Raw genomic sequence first — 26,689 nt, 5'->3', positions numbered from 1 at the left:
AAAAATAAAACAACAGCATAAAAAAAAAAGTAGAGGCATAAATTATACTTAGGGTAAGTACCCCCAGAAGACTGATTTTTCAATTGTATATATGCGTTCTAGATACTGGCTCGTGAAGGAAAACCTATTACTACTGTATTTGTTAATCCAAATCCTGGCAGGAAACAGATGGTTCACTCAATAAACTATTAGATATTTAATAAACTATAAAGGTTTGCACAAGGTTAAGGGAAAACATTAAGGGATAGTAACAGTGGTGAGCCCTTGCCATCATCCAGGACCCAAAGGACAGAGAAAGGAGTGGATGTCAATACCATGGAGAGAGGAGCACAATGAGGGTGTCTCCGACAGGAGACGCAACCTTCAGTGAAGGGGGGTAGCTAACCCTCGGTGACCAGGCAGGAAGGGGGTTGCCCACCCTCCATTCTCCTGCTGGGGCCTCCCCAACAGCTGAAGCTCAGAATCAGAAAGTCTGCATCTGCTCAGCCTCCTAGGTTGCAAAGGAGGCTGCAGAAGGGTCAAGCAAGGGGGTGTCCAGAGGGGCGGTCAGAGATTCACAGTGGCTACAAGCCCTCTATCACAGCTGTCTGAAAGCCACCAATGTTATAGATCCATCACCCCGGCCTGACCACTTTCATTTCCGGATGCCACATTTTTTCCACATCTGCCCTCAAATCTCACTCTTGAATCAAGGCTCTAATCTAATGCCAGGCAAATAATGCCAAAGACTGGCATCTTTATGAACATATGACTTATGATCTCAGCCAGGCGCTCAACATGCCCCAGCCACCTTTTCAACTGGCCTTAGTCTCCCACCTCTCCTCCCCTTATCTGTGGGGCTCCTGGGGGTACAGACAATCTCTTACTGGTCCCTGGATCCCCAGGCCTCAACTCCCAAAACACAGGGTATTCATCGAAATGCAGAATTCATACTGCCCCCTCTCCCCATTTCCACCCACACTTCCTTTACTATTCCGAGTCAACTCCCAAGTCCAATCCTCTGCCCCCCAAAATCTCAAAGCCCATTTCCTCTTATGCTTCAACAGGCCTATCCTCCACTCCCAGGCAGGGACCTAGATCAATTGGTCCACCTCTAGTCTCAGCCCCATCTTCATCTTCCAGGGCAACCAACACAAAAAGGCAAATCAGACAATATCACCACCCTGACTAGAATGCTTCCTTGACAACCCAAGCTCTTTAGCTCATCATAACAAAAGCCTCCTGGCTTTGACCCTGCCTTCTTCTCACGGCCTCATTCCCTACCCCTCCCTCCCACAGTCACCCTTAGAAAACATTCCATGCCATCCTTCCCCCCACCCTCGCCTACCCCCACCAGAAAAAAAAAAAAAAAAAAAAAACACTTTACCCTCAGTCACAGGCTAGCCATTTCTCTCTCCCTCCCTCCCTCCCCAACAGCTCCCCATACTCATACCTCCCTCTCCTTCCCCCACACCTCCCTTCTCCCTTTCTCCTCCCTCCAGTGCTTCTCACCACCCTTACTGCTCTGGCCAATGTGCATTCGTGGACATCTCCCCAGGTGGAGCCTGCACCACTGCCCATCTCTCCCTGCTCCAAGCAAAGCCAAGCTCAGTGGCTGCCTTCATCCACCACTCGCAGGCCCTCTACCACACTGTGTTTGGCTTATTTACATTGTTCTCTCTGCCCTCGAATTTTACAAGCCTGACAGAGGCAGGGACTATGCCTTTATTCTATAATCCCAGCACAAAACACAATGCTTGACCCAAAGTCGTTGTCTAAATCCTCTCTCAAGTGACTGAAGTGACACTTACATTCAGATAACCATAGCAAAGTGTCCACTACTTGGAGGCCTAAGGCCTCACTGAATACACAACATATGTTTTATGTGAAGATGGGGTTAAGGGACTGTAGCTGTAAGTCAGAAAGCCCACTGTCTCTGCATCCCTTCCCCAAAACAGGCCACCTCTCTATGAAGAGGAAGGAGTATCAATTCTATCTATATATCCCCTGTCACCGTCTCTAGGCTTCATGTCTCTGTAAAAACAAATAGTGGCAAAACTTACCCTAAATCTCATGGGGATGAAAGGGACAGCACAGGGAATATGATCAATGGCACTGTAACAGCAGTGTGGGGTGACAGACGGTCACTACTCTCGTGGCGAGTCTGGCATAACATACAGACTTGTCGAATCACTAGGTTGTACACCTGAAACTAACGTAACATTGCATGTCAACTATACTTCGATTTAAAAATAAATTAAAAAGTAAAAAAAAAAAAACAAACTAATCCTAAATCTCCCTAAAAGGCATCAGAAGTCTATTAGCAGAGCTCCCCATAAAATCTTAATTTCTTCCTCAAATGAAGCGATAAAATGGGTCTGATCCTTTTCCTGGTCCATGTCGTTCTCGGGTCTAGCTGACAGTGGCTTAGCCAAGAGCTGGGACATCTCCTCTGTTATCTGCTTCCATCACCAAGCACCCACCACCCCCCCACTACCCCCAGCAATTCCTCCAGGGCCCAGGACCACCCGGCAAGTTTAATACCCTCACTTGAGGCAGAAGACAGGGGGAGTATAGAGGGTATTTATCTGGATGTATGCCCGGCACTCCATCTGATAGGGACTAAATTGAGAGCGAACCCTTTATAATCAGACTGTCTTTTGGTATCTTGAAATTCCGTCTCATGGCAATCCAAAAGGTGAAAGTCTGGCAATCAAAAGAATGGTTGAGCCCAGGGACAGGAGGCAAACCTAATTTGGCAGCCCCTCAGACACAGAAAACCATGCCTTTCGAACTGAACGAATCCATCCCAAGTAAGATAATCCAGATTCATTTTTAAAACCAACAGGAAATTAATGAGTAAGACAATGAAAATCAAACATTGTTCAAAGAAACAGCATGGCACAAATCCTCAGGAAGCAAAAGGATGATATTCTTTTCTTGAAAATCCAGAACTACAGAGTACTCAGTCTCAAAAATCTGAGAAGTGAGTCAACCTGTCACAATTTGAAGCTGCTATTTAAGACAATCAGCATGGCAGATATAATGGACCACTAAATGACTGTCTACACCAAATGTGGATTTGATGAGGTAGTTGAAGACAATCAAGAGAAAAGTTGCATTTAGACTTAAAAAAAAAAAAGTACCACATATAATGATTCCAAACTCATAAAACTTTGCATTGAATACAAGGTCATTGTCATTTTTATGCAAGAAAGCAATGTGAAATTTAATATAATTTCACAAGCATTTATGGTATACATACTACATGTCAGCTATACGCTGAAAACAGGGATGGGAAAATAAGAAAAAGAAACATTCCTTGTTTTTGAATAGTTCACAGCACAGAGGGGAGACAAGATGATTGCAGTAGATGGCAGAGCCTGGCTAGTTGCTCACTGGTATCCCAGGTGGACCACCTTCCTAACCCACTGCATCCAGATGGGGCTCACGGCCAGTTTTACCAGCGAAATGCTAGCAAGAAGTGTTATCTGCCACAGGAAGGTCAGGCCACAAATCTCCTGTGGCATCTGCCGTGCTCTCTTCATTCATCAGTCAGCAGAGCGCAGATCTATGGAAAAGCCCGAGGCCAAAGCACACACTGGGGAGGGGGCTGTGTGTACCGGAGAGAGAACCCTTTGCTGTGATAAGCCACTGTCACTTGGGCTTTGCCTGTTAAGTTAGTAGATTCTGACTACCGAAGAGTAAAATGTAAGATGTAGTTTCCAAAATAAAAGCACAAGAATGGGGAGCTCTGAGAACACAAGAATGAAACCCCTAAGTGACAGTAAGCAGAGGCAGGGAGGGACGAGATTCCTAGGGAAGAGAAAATTGGAGACTCGTCCTGAAGGATGGGCAGGATTTACCTGGGGTGGGGAAAGTGTGAAAGAACACTAAACTGCCTGTAGGAATCAGAAGGGCATATAGGAACAGAAAAGATATTGGACAGGGGCAAAGTTTTGCCTTTTCACCTAAAAACGAGGGGGAACTCTTTAAATATTCCCAGGAGTACTTCATATAGTATCAGATTTGTGGCTATAAGGTCCTCAGTGGAAAATGGTCTGGGAGAGTCCAGAGCCAGCGGAGGCAGAGGCCAGTTAACAGCCTAGGGCAGCCTCCCATAGCAGAAATGGGCAATGGCATGGCTTCAGGGTAGAAGCAGATGCAGGAGATTTACTTGGAACCAAAGAAACTTTTGGACCAACTACACATACGGTAGAATATAAAGAAAGAAAGATCACCAAGGAACGGAGGATTCTCAGGTTTCTGGATCAGACATTGGGTGAATGATGGCAGCAGAAGTGGAGACCAGCAGATTTACAGAGAATAGACTGGGCTTCAACCGTGTGCAGAATCCCAAGGTGGTAAAGTCCAGAGGCAAGTGGATATCAGGGTCTATGGAAGTTCAGGGGTAGAAGTGTGTAGTTAGAGGCAGTTGAAGCCACAGAATAGAGGAGATCCCATTGAGAGCAAACCCAGAGCCTGATGCACCAGCACACATGGAAACAGCGTAGGGAGCACCTACAAGACTGAGAAGAGAGACATATGTTTAAAAATCCCGGAAAGTTCATGGGAATATGGAGTTTTAAAAGATCATCAAAAGTAAGGACTGAAAAATAACCAAGCTCCCACATCTTGATAACCTTGTTGAAAGTTTATCTGGGGAAGGTATGAGAACCAGGGTAACCAATTGGGCAATGAGGCCTTAACAGAAATACCTATTTTTTAATCTAATTTTCCAAAATCCTCTCCATTTTTTTAAATCCATGCAAATACTTTCATACATGCAAAGTGAGTAAAACACGAATATATTTGTAATAAAAAACCAATAATAACATTAAGAAACCATGAAAATCCCTTAGGGTGTCACCTAAGCGCATTCACAATCTGGTCCAAGTTACTCTGTGCACCATCACTCCTTGCTGGGCGGTGCCTGACTTTTCACAACTCCCTCAACCAGCTGATGCCTTCTCACTTTGTTCCCTCCACCTGGAATGCCTTCCTTCACTTTTCCACCTCGCAAATTCCTCATCGTCATTCAAAACAGCTTCAATGTCTTCTGTTCCAAACAGCATCCCTTGCCCACACTGTACCCCAGGACACATACTACTGGGATAAAACTGGCTTATTCACATGTGGGCCTCATCCCCCAGGAGGCTGCAAAACTCATCAAAAACAGAGACAGCAACTGATTAATCTTCACATTTGTCCCACCAAGGATGTGACCTGTTATGTTGGCAGTCCCTCCCAAACAACCATACCTACGGTTATTCAGCTCCGTGTACAATCCTCTCCCTTCACTCTGGGCCTTACTGTGTTACTTGCTTTAACTAATAGAACATGGCAGAAAACATCATGCCACTTGGAGGTCTAAGTCTTAAGAATACCTGGCAGCTTCCACTCTGGAATTCTTTGGAGCCGTGAGCTGCCTTTTGAGAAGTCAGGTGACCCTGCTCAGGAGACCATAGGAAGAGGCCACGTGAAGAAGATCACATGCTAAGACTGCATGGAAGAGAACCCAGGGACCCAGGCGACAGCAAGAACCAAGGATCCAGACATATTCTATTCAAGCCATCCTAGCTGAGGCACCAGACATGCGAATGAAGAGCCCAATCTTGAACATCCCAGACCCAGAAAACAGCACACTGAGCCTTCTTCACGTATTTGGAGTTATTCTAAGCTACTGGATTATGAAGTAGTTTGTAATGGAGCAAGAGAGAACTGTGACCAACGGTAGTGGATACATGTGTGTTCAAGAAGAGTTTACGATCAGTCCACTAAGCACCAGTCACTCTCATAGGAGCTAGGGGTTGAACAATGAACAAAACTGAACAAATATCTCTAACTTTATTTAACTAACATTCTAGGGGAAAGAAGGACAATAAATGCAGTTAAAATAAGAAGTATGATAGGGAGGGGTGATTTCTGGGGAGAAAAAGCAGGAAAGAGCAATACAGGAGATGGTTGGAGGGGTCACAATTATAAACAGTATGGTCAGGAAGGTTTCACAAAGACAGGAACAATCTTAAGCTGGAAAAGATGAGGAAACTAGACAGGTGGGTAACTGCAGAAGACCATGTCAGGCATAGAAAACAGCACGTGACATATGAACCTGCTGGCAGTGTTGGAGTAACAGCCACAAGATCAGGAGGCTGGGGGAGAACAGGAGAGGGATGGAAGAAGAGGTCTGAAAGGTAAGAGATGGTGTGCAGGGATCCCCAAGATCACCCAGGTTCCATGATTCACCAGGAGGACTCATAGGACTCAGCATATAGTCATTCTCATAGCTGTGATGTATTACTAGGCACAAGCTTCCAATGATCCACTTCCAGTAGACCGCCCCCCACCCAGCAACAAGTTTTGACATCATGTGTGAAACGTCCATCTACCAGAGAGGATCGTTCGAGACTCAGCATCCATGGTTTTCACTGGGGGCTGGTCACATAGGGACCCTCTGCCTAGCATGTGCAAAAATTCCGGACCTTAGAAAAAGCAGGTGTTCAGTATAAACCATATTGTTTGCATAAAGAATAGCCATTTGCATAAGCCATTATTTTCAGAGAATGGTGGGAACCCTCCACAAATCTAAGTTCCCAGATGCCAGTCAAGAGTCAGCCTTGTAAGCAGGTGTAAAGATAGGAGTCACAGGCCTGCTTCGCTAACTTTTTTGCACAGATACCCAGATCATGTAGCATCTTACAGGCCATCGGAAAGAGACCGGAGCCAACAGAGGATCTCGGGTAGAAGAAGGACATGACCTGACTAGAATTTTAAATGTCACTCTAGCTTTTGTGTTGAGAAAAGACCTTTCGTGGGGGGCATGAGGCAGAAACAGGGAAACTAAAATTCACTGGAAAAACAAAAACCAAAATACCATGAACCCCAGCACACTAACAGAAAAGCTGGAAAGAAGCAGTGAGATTCTGAATGTATTGGGAGAGTGGAATCTCTCTGAGTTGCAGATTGATTGCAGGTTAATCACACAAGGAAGAGAGCAGTCACAAACTGTGACAAGGATTTCTGGCCTGAACAACCAGCAGGGTGGCACTGCCATTTAATGTGATGGGAAGACTGTGGGGGGAGTAGATCTGGAGTATGGGATCAGGAGTTCAGTTTGGGGCTTGCTAAGTGTAAGATGCCTACCTGACATCCAAGCAAAGGTGGCAAGGAAGCTGCTACTTTGAGTTTGGAGCTCAGAGGAGAGATCTGGGCTGGAGCTAGAGAGATGATATTTGGGTCCATGCTCATCCAAAAGCATCTAAATCTCACCGAAAATGCTCAAGCAGACTTCAACTTGCTTTAAAATTAAGCTGGGTTTTGCTCATGTCTAGGTAAAGGATTCAAGGTTTTAAAGGCTGTGTCTTCCACCTTTGAATACCAAAAGGTAAATGCAGACCCCTTTCTGATCCCAGAGTTCCCAACAGGATAGCCACATCCATAAGAATGTCAGCGTAAGGACTGCCTGGGACCTGAGCTGTAGACCAGCTGTTTCCAAAAGCAGCTGAGAGAAATCAGCAGAGGAGCCTTAGATTGAACTGTCCATTTGGGTAAATTGCTTATGACCTTTTGTGATTTTTTTTTGAAGTTTATTTATTTAGAGAGAGAGCAAACACAGCATAGGAGGGGGGCAGAGAGAGAAAGAGAGACAGAGAGACAGAGACAGAGGGAGGGAGGGAGGGGGAGAGGGCCTGATGTGCAGAGCCTGACGCGAGGCTTGATCTCAGGAACCCTAAGATCATGACCTGAGCCGAAATCAAGAGTCAGATGTTTAACAGACTGAGCCACCCGGGCACCCCCATTTGTGACCACTTAAATTTAAATTGAAAATTCAGTTCTTCAGTTGCACTACCACATTTCAAGTATTGAAAAACCGTAAGTGGCTAGAGGGTGCCCTGTTTGAAAACACAGATATAGAACATTTCCATCATCACAAAAAGTTTCTATGGACGTTACCACTTTAGACTTTCCAAGAGAAAATCCAAAGCTCTGCATATTAATAGACCCCTCAGATGATTTTAATAACCAATTTCTCCAGAAAACATAGTCTCATAAAAATCTGACATTACCATTTGCCCAACCTCCACACAGAGGATCTATGCCACAGAATGCCCTGGGAATGGGATAAATACTTGGTTAACTAAGCCATTTGAGCACAGCGCTCCAAACTACAAATCAGGGCTGTGGCTCCCAACATGAAGCGATTACTGCAGCCCAAATCCTGGTCAGCAAACCCTCTATGTAGGTCATGGTGGGAGTATGGGTGGGGGCAGGGGCGTGGGGATGGGAGCAAGAGAGGTGTGGGGGAGGAGGAGAGGGGGAGGTGTAGCCAGGACAGAGAGAGGTACAGGAGGGAAGAGAAAGAGGTGTAATGGAAAAGAGAAGGTCCGGGGGCCACAAACTCAAATACCTACAGCAGGCAAAAGGGCAACAATGGCTTACATGGGCCATAAAAAAGAAAATAATAACAGAGTGAAAAGGTAAGCCTGAGGTAGTAACATACTTTTGGGGAGGCCATAATGGAGCAGAGAGAAGGATTCCTGCTTAAAGAGAAGAGGGATGTCTCGTTTCCAACTGATGGTTGCTATGTGGGAAAGTAAAGCCCAATGCAGTCAGAGCTTCCGATTTGTTTTTCCGCCCAGAGAAGACAGAAATCTGGATCTTTGCATGACGTCTCAAAATATTTAAACATGGCAACTCAGTCAAAATGTGAAACTGAGCAGAATTGAAAAACCAGGTCTGTGGGTCCCAGCAGGCCCCACCAGCCCTGTGTCTGTAGACTCAGAGGCTGCTCTATGCAGGTCAAGTGAAGAACCAAAAGCAAGTTAGCAGCATGCACCCTGCTGGTGGTGAGTCAGTCCTATCCACATGCTGGGGACAAACAGCTGGGGACAAACATCGAGTCCACATAGTAGGAGAAGAGAGGAAATGAATGAATAGGAAATGAAGCACTCCAGTACATCAGTGCCCCAAAAATTGAAAAGCATTTTAGGAATCCACTCTGGTCCTAGTTTATGTATACAGGAACCTTAAAATCTGGAAACAAGACATCAAAAACTGAAAAAAGTTCAAGAATTCAGGATTTCCAGCCTATTCCTCCAGTTAGGCCCATATACCAGATTCTTGTTACTGTACAAGTTTTTAGATGCTGACCCCACAATTTATCAGAAAACAGAATTATTACTCTTATCTTGCTCAGATTTGGGAAGCTGGTCTCAAGGGTAAAAGAAATAATTCAAAATATCTGAACACAGAAGAGATTCCTTCTGGCAAATGTATCAAATGTTTCTTTACTTAAAAAAAAAAAAAAAAAAAAAGGTATTCTCCTACAGTCAAATCCACAAATCAGCTTAAAATTCCAGCATACCCACTATCCCATGACCTCAATGTTCATATTATCTCATTCATTTCGACTCATAAACACACTATACATTCTCATTACTAAACAAGTCTTTCCCTTATTCACTTCAACCTCATTTAGTTTGCATGTGGGTGTATGAAATTTATATATATATATATATATATATATATATATAAATGGTCAATTAAATAAATTATTTGAACCCTGCCATGAGACTTCATTCATGGCAGGAGAGACGATTGCTAATGATAGGTTGATCTGGAGAGGTCTAAAACACAGGATCTGCTATCAAAAGAGTTTAAAATCAAATGAGTTCAGCCTTACCAGATGATTTCAGTAGATTAGTAGTTCTCAGCCCAAGCTGGGCATTAAAATCATCTTTTTAAAACACCTATGCCCAGGCTCCACTCTAAACCTACTGAAGTAGAATCTTGGAGAAAGGGACTTGGGCATTTGTATTATTTAAAATGGTGAATGATAAATTAGAGGTAACTAATGATCAGCCAGGGTTGAGAGCCCCTGCAGGATACGGCTCAATTACCCATTCACCTGTGACACGTAATTTCGATGATAAATTTAACTAGTTACTCAATGATCTCCACCTTGAACTACATGAGAAGACAATCTCCTCTCCACTAACTACTTAAGTAAATTGGATTTAGAGCCTAGGACACTGATAAACTACGAGGATCCAAAGACAAGCAACCCCATAATTCTTGCCCCTTAGTCAATTCACCTTCCCCGTCAAGTTCATCAAATGGCAGGGAGGGGAGAAGGGGGCAATAGGAAACTCAAAGTCCCAGATTTCAAAACATAATTAAAGCCTTCCCAAAAGTCCCCTCACAGTCCTCAACATCTTACCCAATTCTGGCTTTATCTGATGCTGATTCAGCTGGTTCCCCACATTCCACAAATACCAGTCTTCTTTGTTCTCAGCAGAAGTTTGGTACTTCTCACATGTTGTCCACAAAATCCAGAATGGCCTCATGGCTTCACTTACCCTCCAAACTGTAGATACCTCACCTCTACCCTCAATCTTGAAACCTGCCTTTCTCCCATCTAAATTATTCAAGGCCCTGAAAGAAATGGGCTTAATTTATATTCATGTTCCCACCAATTTTTTCTTTCTAGCACTCTCCACCTGAATATCTAAGAGATTTTGCCCATTTTTCCATCTGTAATCAGACTAAGGAATGTTTTTCATCCTTGACTTGCAACTCCTGCAATATTAGGCTCAGAAATTAGACTTCTTCCCAATACATGTAGAGCTGTACTGCATAAGATACAATCAAGAGGAACTTGTGCATGTCACAACTCTCTGCAAGAAATAAAATTCCCCTCTTTAGGTTGATAGGTGATCATAGCAGTTTATAGATGGAATGGTCTTTTAGGAAAAAAAACTGCAAAAAATAAATAAGATGGGTACATTCCAATGCACAATAACCTACTGGGCAGTGCAGTTAGTGACTATGAGTAAGGACCTACAGACTCAGTTCCTGGGTTCAATTCGACCATGCATCTGTCATATCTCTGTGTCTCTTTTTTCCCTGCTGTAAAAAGAAAATATTAGGACCTGTCTCATGAAGTCATTTAACATATGTAAAGTTCTTAACAACAGTGCCTGCATAGCAGCAGTAAGTCTAATTCATGTTAGTTATTATGTTTTTATTGCTGAGTGCAAGGCTAAACATCTTGCTGTCCAGGGGAGCAAGCCTTTTAAATTTCTTTCACTGATTTAAAGAAAGTGAATTTGTGACAAGTTGTTTTTCAAATTGAATTTTGACATTTCTGGTCTTTTCCCATTATTTTCTAAATTCAGTGAATGAAAGCATGGAATTTGTTAGATTATTTCTTGACATTTTAGTTCCATTAGGAATCCCATTTAATATTAGTTAAGCCTTGTTATGAATACAATGCTATTTAAAATGAAACTATGGGAGAGAGATATTTAGGGAGAGAGAAAATATCACTTGCCACTTACTAAATTGAGATTTTAAAAGCCAAAGAAGGGAGGGAGAATTTATAAACTGTGGGTGACCTTTAAATGTCCTATGTGCTAATATATAAATGTAAACACAGAAAAATGTAATAACTGGTAATAGTAAATTAATCAATACAATTACATTATAGGTTCTGATATTATAAATTATGCTTTCAGTACAGAATATCAATAGCTTTTTAACACCTTTTAAGATCAAATTATAAGTGCACTAAATTTCATCTAGTTTATCTAGATGAATTAGGTAAATTTCAACTAATTTACCCTGCATGTCATTTATAAGTATGTAGCTTACTTCTTCTATTACTTGGACAGCTCCACATACTAAACTTCCAAATATACAAGATGTTAGAGCATAAATTATTTTAAATACTGAGTTAAAAATAAGTTTATCACCTCATTAAGATAATCTTTCAATGGCATTTACTTGAATAATTTGTCTAGAATAATGTCGTTACTATTAACCTTAGCTTACTTTCAGAAGTTAGTGTAGTTACTATTAACCGTAGCTCACTTTCAGAGGCTTCCTTTCAGAAGTTCAGGAGGAGGATTGGTTACTTGAGCAAATATCAGTTTTTAACTGAATTATACAACACAGAACAGCATACACTTTGAAACAATGGGGGGGAAACGGGGTAGATACTCATATACTTCTATAGGCCATTTATATAGTTCTCACGCTATGAAAACAAATATTGAGAGCCACTGACATCTAAAGCAAGAGTTCATGACTTGTCCTGTTCGAGGAGAATTTAGGGCCTGATGTTCCAACTGAAGATTCAAAGAATTAAAAGGTGCTCTTTGAAGCCTTCATTAAAAGATTTCATTGAAGAAGAGACAGAGTCCCAGTATGTTACCCAAACAGCTAATATGAATTCTAGCACCCAATTCTGAACACGTATTGCACACTTAAAAGTATTAGTCACTTAACTTTTACGTATATCTGACTTCGGGGACAGATCTGGGAACTATCTTTATGACTAGATCAACAGTCACCCAGGATCTGACACAGCGCACACACTAGTAAGTACTCCTAGAATATGTGGCATTAAACTAAAGACACTCAAAAGGTGGACGGCTTAGTGTAAGCAAACAGCATCCTTCTACGTAAGTTCCTGCCCCAGTCACTGATGGAGAACAGCTCACAAAATTAAATTCCAAGGGCTCCATCAGTTGTAACTTCCGAGTATCTGTTGCTAGCACCAATCAACTTTCTAACTCCAAGGAGCAAAAGTGGGGCGGGCCTTAGCCGGGGTCAAAATTCACACCTGACTGAGCAGCACCTTCCAGCACTCCCTTGAGAAGCGTTTTCTCAAACACCTAAAGCTGTGCTTCTCAAACTTTAACAGTCATTCCAATCACCTGGGAGCTTGTTTAAAAGCAGATTCAGAGGCAGTGGGCCTGGAGGAGGGCATCAGACTGTGCATTTGTAGCGAGCCCCCAAGGGACTCCCATGCAGCGTTGCCTCCCAGCACCCTTTGAGAAGCAAGGCCCACAAACGCCCAAAGACATCCAGGTCACTTATGCTAGCAACGAAAGTTGGCGGGCACAGGTAGCTTCCAATAAAGTCTACTGGGTGCTGTGTCCTCTGCGCGTCGCCACCGGGTCCTGGGGCACCTGGCAGGTGCCTTGGCCTTGGTGCGCTCGCGGGTAGCCCGCCCCACAGCCGCGCCCCCACTCCGCGCCCCAGCGCTCACCTTCTCCCTGGTCTTCAGGTACCGCTGCAGCGCCTGCTGCGTGAGCTCCCGGACGCGCAGCTGGCCCTCCTTGCAGGGCACCACGATGCCGGTTCTGCCGAAGCACACGGTCACTTTCATCCTGGCCCCCGGCGCCCACGCCGGGCCCGGCCGAACAGGTGTCCGGCCCCACGGGCGCAGCCCACACTCTGGGGGTTCGCCCGGCGCGGGGGGGTCCGGAGACCCGGAGCACCTCTCCCCCGCGCCCCCTCAGGGCCCGGGGTTCGCGGCAGCGCCCCTCCTCCCGGCGCAGGCGGCCCCGGGGTGGGCGGCAATCGGGGAAGGGGGCGGCTGCGGGAAGGGCTACCTCCCAGGTAGCTGGTGCCCGGGGACGCGGCTGCACTGTGGCCGGGCTCCTCCTCCTCCTGCTCAGTCTCCTGCTCGGGCCCGGACAAGGCGGCTGCTCCGAGCCCGCCAAAGCGAAACTGCCGGGCCAGCTCTGGCCCTGGCCCTGCCCCCTGGCCCCGGCCCTGGCGGTGGCGGCGGCTGCGGGGCCGACTCCAGGCCCCGGGCTGGAGTGGGCGGCGGCGGCGGCGCGCGGGGCCGGAGTTGGGAGGAAACTTTTGCGCCGGATCCCAACTCCTCGGCGGCGCGCGGCGCTCTGAGCTCCCGCGGCCCTGGGGCCGGCCTGGGCCCGGCTCTTAAAGGGGCCGCGGCGCTCCCGGGCCCCGCCGCGCACTCGGCTGCGCGGGGCGGGGGCCCGTGCAGCCGGTAACAGGAGCCCGGGAGCCTCGTCCCCTCACTCGATCTCTCCCTGGCTCTGTCCCTCCTGCACACACGCTGAGCTCTGGAGAATTGTAACGGGACCTGAGAGCTACCCACCGGGGGGTTGAAACCGGATCTCATAAAGCAACCTTGAGGGATTAGCTAGGAGACTGCAGAGCTACACCGTTAAAACGTAAGGCTTGGAGCAAGATTCAAGGAAAGCCTGAGAGCAGGTGCTTGTCGCCACGCCCACCAAAAACACCGGAGGAGTGGCAGCTCACAGGTACTGAGCTGCAGGGATGACCCAAGGGCCTGCCAGGAACCTCGTCTTAAGCAGAGCACCGATTCTGTCCTCTGGAGTCCTGAGATGGCAAAACTGAACCCCCAAGGGGTTCTTGGGGATAACGTGGGAGTGGAACTCTTCCTTCTACAGAAGACAACACTGAGATTTTACCCAAAGGTCACATTCCAGACCCAGATATGATAGCCCATTTTTACATACATCCTTCAGAAGTGTGCCTCCTCTTGTGCATTTGACTAGAAAAACAATTTTAAACACGTGAAGGCTCATGATTTGGGAGGCATGTGTCCACCACCAATTGAAATAGGAGTATCTGAAAAAATAATTCAAAAAAAAAATTTTGTGTCGTTCTTAGGTCACATATCAATGAGCTCCTTTGAGTCTAACAACCCCGTAAGGTATTATTTTTCCAATTTTGCGCATGAAGAATGGTGCTGAGGGAGGTGAAGGAACTGAACTGACCATGAAGTTAGTTGTGCTCAGAGAAACTCAGTTGTTCCCATGCTAAATTTCTGGTCTCCCCAAATTGTTTTTCCAGCAGTCTAGTTCATCCAGCACCATACTCAGGGCTACATCATGTGTTTTCCTACAAAAGAATTTGTTTCTTTGTCAAGACACATTTAGGGGCTTCTGGGTGGCTCATTGGGTTAAGCATCTGACTCTATCTCCGCTCAGGTCATGGCCTCAAGGTTTGTGAGTTCCAGCCACACTTCTGGATCTGCAGGGACAGCACAGAGCCTGCTTGGGATTCTGTCTCTCTTCTCTGCCCCTCCCCCGATTGCGTGCTCCTACGCATGCGCTCGCTCTCTCTCTCTCTCTCTCTCTCTCTTTCTCTCAAAATAAATAAACTTTAAAAAAAAAGTCACATTTAGGGGCGCCTGGGTGGCGCAGTCAGTTAAGCGTCCGACTTCAGCCAGGTCAGGATCCCGCGGTCCGTGAGTTCGAGCCCCGCGTCGGGCTCTGGGCTGATGGCTCAGAGCCTGGAGCCTGTTTCCGATTCTGTGTCTCCCTCTCTCTCTGCCCCTCCCCCGTTCATGCTCTGTCTCTCTCTGTCCCAAAAATAAATAAACGTTGAAAAAAAAAATTTTTTTTTTAAAAGTCACATTTAAATTGAACTGGATTACCTAGAACAGTATGATAATGTATAGATTAATGGGCTTATGAATTTCGAAAATTTTTAAATTTTATAACTCATTCATACATGTAATATATATTGGTTTTCTTCTGTATAGGACCTTATATAAATAAGGTCAGTGACATCAAAGAGGATCACACAGACCAAGTGTATTTGAAAATATATATTAGTATAATTTGGTAGCAAACGCAATACAAACTAATTTAAATAAACTAAAGACAGAATCACTTTCCTCATTCTTTTTTCTCATAAAATCAGAAGATCCAGAGAGCACTCCTCCGAGGCAAGATTGAATCTGGAGACTAAACCATGTCCTCAGGGGCCATCTTTCTAGATCTAATGGCCCTGAGTTCCTCAGGATTTCCCCAGAGGAGGCAAAGATGGCCACTCCCAGTGTTCCTGATTTACACAGCCTTAAAGACAGGCATCTCAGACATCAGTAAGCCTTTTCTGGTAAGGGCTTGCATATCCAAGCTTGAGTCACATACCTTCCCTCAGTCGAGATGATTGGCCAGACCTGGTTCACCTGCCACTAAATCATGTGAACTGAAACCCGGAGGGTAAATACCCAAAATATGGGTCAACAAAATATATTGAACCACCACAAAATATAAAATTGCTTTCCAACCCTCGGGGGGCTTATAGATAAATAGCAGGGGAGACAAGGCCTACAGATGTGAAAAGTTCAACAGCAACTATAAAACAACAGTAAATTTGATAATTCTAAACATTCTAAATGTTATTGATTTATATGTATGCCATGCCCTGTTTAAAGTGACTATAACATAGAAATAAAAATGGAGATATGATATATTATGTAACAACATAGAGAGAGAGATACCTATGTATCATATAAAAACAGAGAGAGATACCTATGTATCATATATTATGTATCCGTATCTTATTTTCCTTTGCAATAATCTTACAAGAGAGGTACTTTTGTTACCCTCCTTTTAAAGATGAAACTGAGGCTAAGGGAGGTAAGGTCACATTCTTAGCAAGTAACAGAGGCTGAACTAGAACCCAGGCAGTCTGACTCCGCCAGAGTCTTGCTAGTAACTACTATGCTGATCTTACGTGGTAAGTACCAAATCAGTAGAGCACAGAAACAAATATTAAGGCTATGCATTAATATGAGACCCTTTTAATGTTTTGTATTTTATGGACATGTAGAATGATACAGAGCAAAGCTTTTTAGCTGATGAAATGACTATTCTATATCTTCTTGGCTTGTTTGGTTTTTTTTCTCCTCACTTGCTCCAGACTCTTACTCTTCTGCTCAGATAATGAAGAATCCTTGCTCTTCTCCACACTGCAAACTTCCTCTGGGCCCATCTTTAGCCTCTCTCCAATATCTAGAGCCCCCTGTGTCTTGGCTTTCAGAAGCTCCAGGTTAACCAGGAAGAACACACAGGCTGTCCACGTCCCACTTGCAGAAAGATTGGCATCAGCTCCTGTGACATGTAGCAGAGGCTATGCGGTTGTAAGATGAAGGGAGAGAGGAAGCTAGGCACGCATATGAACAATGCATTGTGCAATCCTGCACACCATGGAGTGAACTTCAATGACCCCAAGCTAGTAATTAGAAAAAGAGTTTAGCGTCTATTAATTCATGTTTATTAAGTAGCCAGATTTAATTTGTTCTTTGGTCTTATCACAGCATACATAGAAACAACTTATATATTAAGCGATCTAAAAGAACGTAGTTACGACACAGATACTCATGCCTGGCAAATTCCTAAATCAATATTTCATGCCCCATGGGACTCCTGGACAGAAGAAATAAATAATTTGCCTTGATTGAGTAACACTAGAGGATTCTAGGCCTGGGTTCCATTTTCTTGTTTTGCCTGTTGGATGGATAAATATTGCCTGTGGTGTGATATTTTCCCATTTGTTATCCAAAAGCTTAGCAAGTTGTGGAGTAGCCAGTGAAAATTTTATGCAGAGAACAATAATACTAACCAATATTATTAAACTTCTCTGCCTTACAAAAAGTATAACTAAAATGTCAGGTACCATTAGGCATATATTAAATAAAAAATGGTAATTTTTATATATAGTTGACCAGGCATCCATTCTAATGTTTAGCACCATTAAAACAGAAACAATTTTCACCCCTCAAGGCATTTTATATAACAAGCAATACTTATCTCCAATTCAGTAAATGTGGTTTGTTGGTTTGTTTTTTCATAATAATCTTCTTTCTAAGACCTTTGGAACATGTAGTACAACACAGTATGTTATTTGCTTCCTTGCGAATGCAGGTGCCAGAGTGATATCATAAAAGAAGAAAAATGGGTATGATTCTTCATTCTTTCCTTCCATGTTTAAAAGCAAAGAGTTTGGGCTATTGTTTAACTTGGCAAGAATGGGTTTTTCTTAAGAGATGTTTGTCTCTAAGTGCCTGATGGCGTTCATTTGTTGACTGTTTCTTTGTTGACTCTTTCTGTAGCTCTCCTTAAAACACGAATAACAATGCTATATGCCCCAAAGGGAGTGTTGTGGGCTTTCAGATTTTTGAAAGGTCCTTATTTATGCCTTTTCTGTAAGTAACACTCATAAGTCTCCACAGTGATACAGCTAGACCTCTCCTCCTTATACTGAATCCCACTCGATGGATAATAATGTACTGCTTTGATTTATGTTTTCCTGAAGAAGAAGAAGAAAAAAGCCTGCATCAAGTGATCATATCTTTAAAACAATTTTTTTTAATTAAAAAAAAAAAAACAAAAGCAAGGAAACTCTTCAACTGATGTTGTGGTAAGAGTTGATCAGGGGGTGCCTGGGTGGCTCAGCTGGTTAAGCATCCAACTCTTGGTTCTGGCTCAGGTCACGATCTCACGGTTGGGGAGGTCAAGCCCTGCATTGGGCTTTCCGCTGCTGGTGCAGAGCCTGCTTGGGATTCTCTCTGTCTCTCTCCCTCTCTCTCTGCCCCTCCCATGTCTCTCTCTCTTTTAAAATAAATAGATAAACTTTTTTTTAATCATAAAAAAAAGAGTTGGTCATTAGTTCCTTGGTTGTCCTCGTTGTGTGATCTCCTAGCAAAGCATATCAGGACCCACGAATCCTGACCACTAGGAACAGGTCCTACTCTTAGCAGCAAGTTCCAGACCCTCTCACCACTAGGCTTTAGTGACTGTTAAACTGGAGGCAATGGTGATGATCGGGGATATTCTCCAACATGCTCAGTTGTCCAACGAAGCTCCTGAGGTGAGGTTGCCATCAAGGCTTCTCTTTTCACCATCCTCCCTCATCCTGAGGCCTCCTTCTGCGCTCATTTATATCCCTTTAGTTGGAGAAGTGAGGTGGTGTTCATCTAATTGACTGGAGGTAGAGAAAGAACTGAGATTTAACACCAGATGCTTCGGTGTGTAAAGGATTACAGGCAGAACAAGGAGACTGGAGCTACACAGACCGGGTTCCAAAGCACTCAGCCACTTGCTGGCTAATTCACTGCTGGGCAGGCTTCGCTGTGTTTCTTCACCAAATGGGACGATGACATACATAAGGCACCCAGCACATAACAGGCAAAACGTGTTGCCCTCTGCCCGCCTTGATTCTCTTTACTAGCATTTCCAATGCCACTTCTTCTCACGGCTCCTGAAACTACTTCCAGAAAGAAACATATCAAATGATACTTAGAAGTCACATATCATTCTCATCAAAATTTCTGAAGCCCAAGGGTAACTTGCTCTGTAATGAAGGTGCCACACTCAACAGCAAAATAATAAGATTTCTGTCATGTTTCACAATCTCCATATTATTTAATGTGAGGCTCAAAACACAATCCTGGAACCCAGTGGTCTAGTACATGAGAATCACAGAATTCCAGAGCTGGAAGGGACTTTGGAGATTATTTGTATAACCTCTTCACTTCATAGATGAGGAAACTAAGGACAGGAAAGGTCAAGTGACCAGCCAAAATCAGTACCCAGGTCCTTCAAGTCACTCCAATGCTTTCTTCACTTTCCTGTCTGCCTGCTAATAATAGAATTTAAAACAACAGATATTTGGTGCACCTGGGTGGCTCAGTTGATTAAGGGTCCGACTTCGGTTTGGATCATGATCTCCAGTTCATGAATTCAAGCCTGGTGTTGGGCTCTGGGCTGACAGCTCAGAGCCTGGAGCCTGCTTTGGATTCTGTGTGTGTGTGTGTGTGTGTGTGTGTGTGTGTCTGTCTGTCTGTCTGTCCCTCCCCGACTTGTGCTCTCTCTCTCTCTTTCTGTCTCTCTCAAAAATAAACATTAAAAAATTAAAAGAGTAAAAATAAAACAATAGATATTTGACCAACATTGGCTCAAGGCTTTGAATTCTCATTGAGCCGGGTGGTGACAGTAAGGAGCTCATTCTTCTATCAGTTCCTAAAGTTTCAGTTTAAACTTAAGACTCCGAATCCTTGAACACCTGCGTGGCTCCGACTTCGGCTCAGGTCATGATCTCACAGTTTGTGAGTTTGAGCCTTGCATCAGGCTCTGTGCTGACAGCTTAGAGACTGCAGCCTGCTTCAGATTCTGTGTCTCCCTCTCCCTCTGCCCCTCCTCCACTCATGCTTTGTCTCTCTCCCAAAAATGAATAAACGTTAAAAAAAAATTTTTTTAAAAAGACTCTGAACCCTTGTTCTTGCCACGATTGTAAATCTCAAAAAGATTTGCTGAGTGTTAAAATGACTATTTCAGAAAATAGAAAACCATCAAAGGATTTGAGGTAGGACAGTGATGCGATCAGGTTGGTGGTGGGTAGAATACAGAGGACCTGTGAGACAGATAAAAGCCCTGCTACCTTCACTCATTCCTTCGTTCATTTCTTTATGCAGCAGTATTTACGCAACACCTATCAGCAGCTGAGCACAAAGTGATCACAAAGCTTAGCCTCTGGCAAGGAAGACTCATGACAAATGACTAACCAAATAAAATATTTACAGATTGTGAAAAGGTGTAATGAAGGGGATGAACAGTAGGCTGGGTGACAGAGAATAAATGGGTAGTAGGCAACCTGTTTATGTTGGATGAACAAGAGAAAATAACTTTGTGAAGAACCCAGAGAATAAGGAGCAGGGGATGAGGTTGAAGAGATTGTCTGCAACAATGACCTCCAAAATGACTAAGGCAATTTAGATGATGAGGATGGGCAGACTGGAGTGATCTCCTAGGATCTGTTAGAGATAAAAGGTGGCAAGGTTTCAGGAGGAATCAAGAAAGACTGGTTTCTAGTTAGGAGGTGACATTATTAATTGAAGACAGAGAATCTTGGAAGGGCGCAGGCATGCTGAGGATGGTAGGGAAAGAACAGTCAGTTCAGTTTGGGACATTTTGAGTTTAATGTGCCTGAAGGGAACCTGGTAGAAGTGTTTGGTTAGCCAGAAACACAAGGTTTGCAGCTCCGAAATCTGAAGACTAGATATTTAGATTCAGGGTCACAGATTTGGAGGTCAACTTATCAGAATGGAAGAGATCAGCCAGAGAAAGAATTTGTAAACAAAAGACAACAGGGGGGGCGCCTGGGTGGCTCAGTCGGTTGGACGTCCGACTTCGGCTCAGGTCATGATCTCGCGGTTTGTGGGTTCGAGCCCCGCTTTGGGCTCTGTGCTGACAGCTCAGAGCCTGGAGCCTGTTTCGGATTCTGTGTCTCCCTCTCTCTCTGACCTTCCCCCGTTCATGCTCTGTCTCAAAAATGAATAAATGTTAAAAAAAATTTAAAAAAAAAAGAAAAGAAAAGACAACAGGGCTTAGACTAGAATCCTGCAGATTGCTAGGATTTAAGAAGAGAGAGATCCAGCAGACTTAAGCGTGTGTATGGGGATGCATTATAAATTACAAGTCCTTTTTTTTTTAAGTTTATTTATTTTGAGAGAAAGAGAGAGAGAGAGAATGCATGAGAGATCAGGGAAGGGGCAGAGAGAGAGAGAGGGAGAGAGAGAGAATCCCCAGCAGATTCCATGCTCTCAGCAGAGTCCCACATGGAACTGACCACACAAATCTGAGATCATGACCTGAGCCAAGATCAGGGGTCACACACTTAACCGACTGAGCCACCCAAGCACCCACAAGTTATTGTTCTTATTCTATATAAGGTATTGTCAGTTTCAAAGATGTGATAAGAAAGGATGCTACTGCCCTAGTGAAGCCACAATGGTAGAGAACAGGAAATTTAATGTTAAGAATGGGAAGCAAGATAGTTTGACTGAAACAGATAGGCTTCAGTGGAGCATGACATAGGCTGTAAGCTGATAAAGATACAGGAAGAAGGAAATGAGTGAGGAAAATGACTGAGGGAGAGCTTTGAGAACTAGACTGAAAGTTTGGATCTGCTTCACCAAAGAAATACCCTCCAGGTGCTTGGCAAAGGAGTAATATGCATAAAATAGCATGTGATACTCATGATTCTGACGTCTTCATGTATAAAGAATCAGGGTAGAAAGTGACTGAAGGTCGGGAACGATCCAACAGAATGTTGGAGCAAATCACACAAAACTAAATTCAAGTATGTTAAATGTTAAATGTAAATTTGTCATATGTGTACATGGTTGTAGAATATCTCCACCTGTACATGTATTCTTCCAAAGTAATAGACTATGTGATTGTTTAATGTCCAGTCCTATGATTATACTATTCCATGCATGGGAAGTGGGGGAGTTGCCCTATGACTCAGGGTCCAGTCAGACAAACAGAACACACACCCTATCTCAAACAAAGGGAATCAAATATAAGAAATTAATTACATTGTTGGTGGAAGAGCTGAAAAGCCAAACAGGAAATAGTAAGGCAACTCAAAGATTAGCCATAGCATGAAGCTGCTTCTTTCTCTAGGACTCACTGGATTCTGGGAGGAGTGAGTGTTAGCAGGACCCAGAAGCTGAACAGCCTAGCATAAGCTAGATCTGTAGTGGAGACTGTCTGACAAAAGCTGGGAGCACAGGAGGAGGAACTTTCCAGAAGAGACCTGGAATAGGAGTTACAGTCCTGAAAACACAGTCATAGAAGGGAGAGGGGGGGGGGGGAGAGGGAGGGAGAGAAAGAGAAAGGGGAAAGTGGGGAAGGAGGGTAGAGGGGTGAAGGAGGGAAGAGGAGGAAGGGAGAGAGAGAAGGAGGGATAACCATACCCCTGGACTCTTTCTCCTGCCCTCCATGCTTCTCCCAGTGTTTCACACTAGCTGACCTATCTAGAAGTCAGTGAGCAAGGAGAAGGGCAGGGAAATATTTGGGACTGGCTCAGAAGGTCTTTCTTGGCAGGCTTCTATAGTAATTCACAAATAGAAATTTTAATTCTCACTAATATTTTAGATTTAGGAAAAGCACTAATAACGTTTCCAGTTCAATTTGGTATATTTGTGAAAATAATCTTTTCTCCCAGTCTAGACTAAATTCATGCTTTTCTCGAGAGAAAGTGCTTCTACATTTTAACAGTGAAATAGCAGCTTTTCTCTGATTGCCAGATAACTATTAATTTCCATCAATTGAGAAATAAAAAAATTCCTACCCTTACTCAGTCATCAAACTCAAATTAATAGTTTTGTTTAGCTATGATTACACAGGCCTACAAGCAACAAATCCAAAAATCCCATTAATATTGAATGTTGAATATGTCAAACTACAATGCTATCTGTTAATATTTCATTTGTTTTACATGCCACAATTTTAGGCACTAATCCATGGATTTATGATGGAAACTTTGAAGACTATCCAAATTTAAAGTTGTGATTGCTTTGTATAAAATTATTTGTAAAAGCCTTTAATACTTTACCACATGTGTACGTGAATAGTGAGTGTGATTTTTGTTTCAACACTATCAGGAAAAGTTGATTTACTTAGTATTTGTCTGTCATGAGTGTGTATTCTTGTTAGTACATATTTGTTACAACTTTTTGCAGTTATCTTCAAGCTCATTTTTATATAACCAGAATGTAAGTATAAGAAAGAATATACATAGGTTATATACGGACTTCAACATATCTCATTAGACCTAAAAGGGGGAATTTCTCAGCAAATAAGAACTATCAGTTTGCAAGTACAAAATAAGTTTTTCATATCCGATACCCACCAATGGGAGTATCACTGGTGAGTAGCAAATGCTGGTCATGACCTCTCCCAAACCCAATGAGCTTTGTCTAGCTGCAAATTCCTTATTGTAGACCCCTACTCAAAACAGCAATATCAGGCTCTTTGAAGGACTAGGATTGCTGCTGATTATACTAATAGTGGCCTCTGATTCAACGACAGCCATCCAAAAGCCAACTGATGACCCAAGACATGACCTGATGTTAAGAGCTATACCTGATCATCGATGATCAGCTAAGCTGGAGGCTGGAGGTTAGAGAGGCTTGGTTACCTGTCAGTGAAAGAACTAAAAGGCCACTTCAATTCTGGAGACCCCAGGGATCCAGGAAAAAGAAGAAAGCTCTTTTGGAGCTGCCTCAGCTCTCAGTGAGCCTCCCAGGATCAACCTAAAGGCGCCGTTGCAGCAACCGCCATTCTTTACCAAATTATTTTTTTTCAATACGTTATTTTGAGTGAGGACAATCCGTAAACCGAAAATAACTGTTTCTAGCAAAGAACACAAGTGCTAGTAAATTAAAAAAGAAATAAGTTCATGAACAGTAAGTTAATGAACAATAAGCCTTGGACCCAAGGGTTTTGAAATATATTGTTACCATTACGAACTAGATTGTAACTGGAGTAACCTGGCAGTCCATGGATACTTGAATAAAATTTCTTGAGGAAAGGAAGTTGAACACTGATTTTTAAGAGTTAGTAATGATGTCAGGAGTGGGAAAATCCAGACCAAGAGTCATGCCATGTGACTTTTCTGCATTCCAGCATAGAGACATGGATGTTTCCCTCTAACGTCCTAAATAACATTTGGACGTTGCACTATGGAACTATTTGGAAGTTGCACTATGACAGACACATACAGAAACAATGAAACTCCATTCTCCAGAAACAACGTGTCAGGAGGAACTCCTCGGAAGAGCATTTGAACCCCCCTATAGTAATAGTGCATGCTGTGATGTATCACACGGGTCCACCTTGAGGACTGAACACTCATTCTCCTGGTGCCAGAATTGTTAGCAGCTGAGTCTCTCAGCTGAAACGCTGTCCAGGAATCTTCCTCAGTGGAATAGGGCCTCCCTGCCTGAAATCATACCTTATCCATGGGGCAGCCCACATGTCTACGTACACTGAGTGATCTAGTTGGAGCAGGGAGTATAAAAGCCCAGGTCCCCTGCCTTAAGACTGGTCAACTCTGAATGGCCATCTCAGTTACAGTGGACCCTCACTGAAAATGCATCTCCACGTAGTTCCTTTCTCTGCACAATCCTACATCACTTACTTCTGCACAAGAGTTATTTTGAGCATACTCCTTAATAAATTTGTACATACGAGTCTCTGAATCATTCATTCAATGATTTTGACATTCATATGTTCAACCTAAGACATAATGTAATTAAAAAACAACAACAACAGGGGCGCCTGGGTGGCGCAGTCGGTTAAGCGTCCGACTTCAGCCAGGTCACGATCTCCCGGTCCGGGAGTTCGAGCCCCGCGTCGGGCTCTGGGCTGATGGCTCAGAGCCTGGAGCCTGTTTCGGATTCTGTGTCTCCCTCTCTCTCTGCCCCTCCCCCGTTCATGCTCTGTCTCTCTCTGTCCCAAAAATAAATAAACGTTGAAAAAACAACAACAACAACAACAACAACAACAACTCTGCTTTGCACGTAAATGAGAGCTTTAGGTAATAACTAATCAACCAACTTAACGAAAAAATAAATGGATAAATAAATGAAAGAATGTATTGTAAATGCTTCTGGTTGTTCAAAGGAAAACAAAACAAAACCAAAGGACAGACTAGCAGAGAATAGAGCCAAAGACACTTCATTTATGATTATTCAGTAGTGGCAGCTCACAATTGGCCCAGATACAATGGCCTAAATTTCCATTATCTGAATGCCTTTGGGCAGGGCTCCTAGAAGCATAGAAGAATCAGTCTGAACTTCTAGCATCAGGGGAAGGCAGTTATTGCAAGAAAAACACAGCACTGATGTCTCATCTCTAAAAATATAATTTGAATTTTGCATTAGACCCCATAGTACATCGACATTGTTTTAATAAAAAAATATGTTTTGGATTACTTGCTATCAGAAAAAAAGTTTCTCCCTATCTTAAGTTGCTATTTCAATTTGTCATTCAGCTTCATCCAGACAATTTCTCATCTCTGCCTTAGGTTTATAATGTTTTGTGAAGTCAATAATCTAAGTGTGCTGATAAAAAGGATAATGGATTCTTTACCACTTTATGAGCTAGACCAGAATAATCACTGAGGACACCCATTCAGTTGTTCAGCAAATATTTATCAAGTGGCTACTATAGATAAGGTTCTGTTTTAGGATACACAGTCTGCTGTGGACTGAATGTTCGTGTCCCCTCCAAATTCAAATATTGAAATCCTAATTCTCAGTATGATGGTATTTGGAAGTGGAGCTTTGGGGGTGATTAGATCATGAGGTGGAGCCCTCATGAATGGAATTATTGCCTTTATAAAAGAAGCCCTACAGAGCTCAGTCACCCTTTCAACCAGGTGAAGACACAGTGAGAAGATGGCCATCTATGATCTAAGAAGCAGACTGTTACAGACATGGAATCTGCTAGCACCTTGATCTTGAACTTCAGCATCTAGAACTATGAGGAATAAATTTCTGTTGTTTATAAGCGACTCAGTCAATGGTATTCTGTGATAACAGTCCAAATAAACTAAGATACGGTGGTAAGCATGAGATATAATACCTCTGCTCTCCTGGGGGTTACATTTTATTGAGAAAAATACTGAGATCAGCAGAATGTGGCCAAGTGGGGATTTAGTGAAAAATTTCATTCTACTATTGGTGAAAATTTCAATAATGTCGTTCTCCTGTGAGATTGTGTCACTTCTGACACGTAGTGGCTGATAAATGATGTTGATCTACTCACCAGTTTCATGTGAGCCTTAGAGAAATATGCAAAGGATATTTTAAGTGATGAAATATGGGTGATAAGTGATTTGTTTATTTTATTTCTAAATCTATAATTTTCATTAAATTTAATGAAATTAAGTTAAATTTCATTAAATTTAAGAACTAAGAGTGGTGATCCACAGAATCAACTTTCTTTCGCCAACTCTCAAAATTTGTTTTTGTTACAACCATTTGGTCATGTGCAAAGTTTCCACAGTTTTGCCTTATAGAGACTGATGGTAAGAACCCTCAAAATTTAAAAAAAAAAAAAAATCTGCTCAAGAAACCAAATTTTTGAGCTACTCCTTAACTTACAGTTAAGGTGAACAATGAATTCATTCTCCTCTTCTAAGATTTCACCTCAAACCCTGGTCTTCTCTCTCTCATTCTCCTCTTACTCCTTCTCTCTCTCTTTCTGAGGTGAAATAAAAATTCAATCTTGAGGGAATCAGCCCTGTAATTTATCCTACCCAATCAATATGCATCTGGATA

At 43.1% G+C, this 26,689-nt stretch overlaps 1 protein-coding gene across 2 annotated transcripts in view; it reads right to left on the bottom strand.

Moving 5' to 3' along the window:
• Window positions 1-13,432, bottom strand: part of PARD3B (par-3 family cell polarity regulator beta) — a 1,020,722-nt gene extending 1,007,290 nt beyond the window's left edge. The window contains exon 1 of one of the 2 annotated variants that reach the window (XM_043577601.1): window positions 13,034-13,432. In XM_043577601.1, coding sequence (XP_043433536.1) covers window positions 13,034-13,153 — 120 coding nt within the window. In that variant the 5' untranslated portion in view covers window positions 13,154-13,432. The remainder of the gene's footprint in view (window positions 1-13,033) is intronic. The other variant, XM_043577602.1, reaches the window with a different exon arrangement.
• Between the last annotated feature and the right edge of the window lie 13,257 nt (window positions 13,433-26,689).

Source organism: Prionailurus bengalensis, chromosome C1, assembly GCF_016509475.1.
Source record: "Prionailurus bengalensis isolate Pbe53 chromosome C1, Fcat_Pben_1.1_paternal_pri, whole genome shotgun sequence".
Lineage (NCBI taxonomy): Eukaryota > Metazoa > Chordata > Mammalia > Carnivora > Felidae > Prionailurus > Prionailurus bengalensis.
The sequence above is the reverse complement of the archived record's forward strand: the minus strand, read 5'-3'. Positions and strand labels throughout refer to the sequence as shown.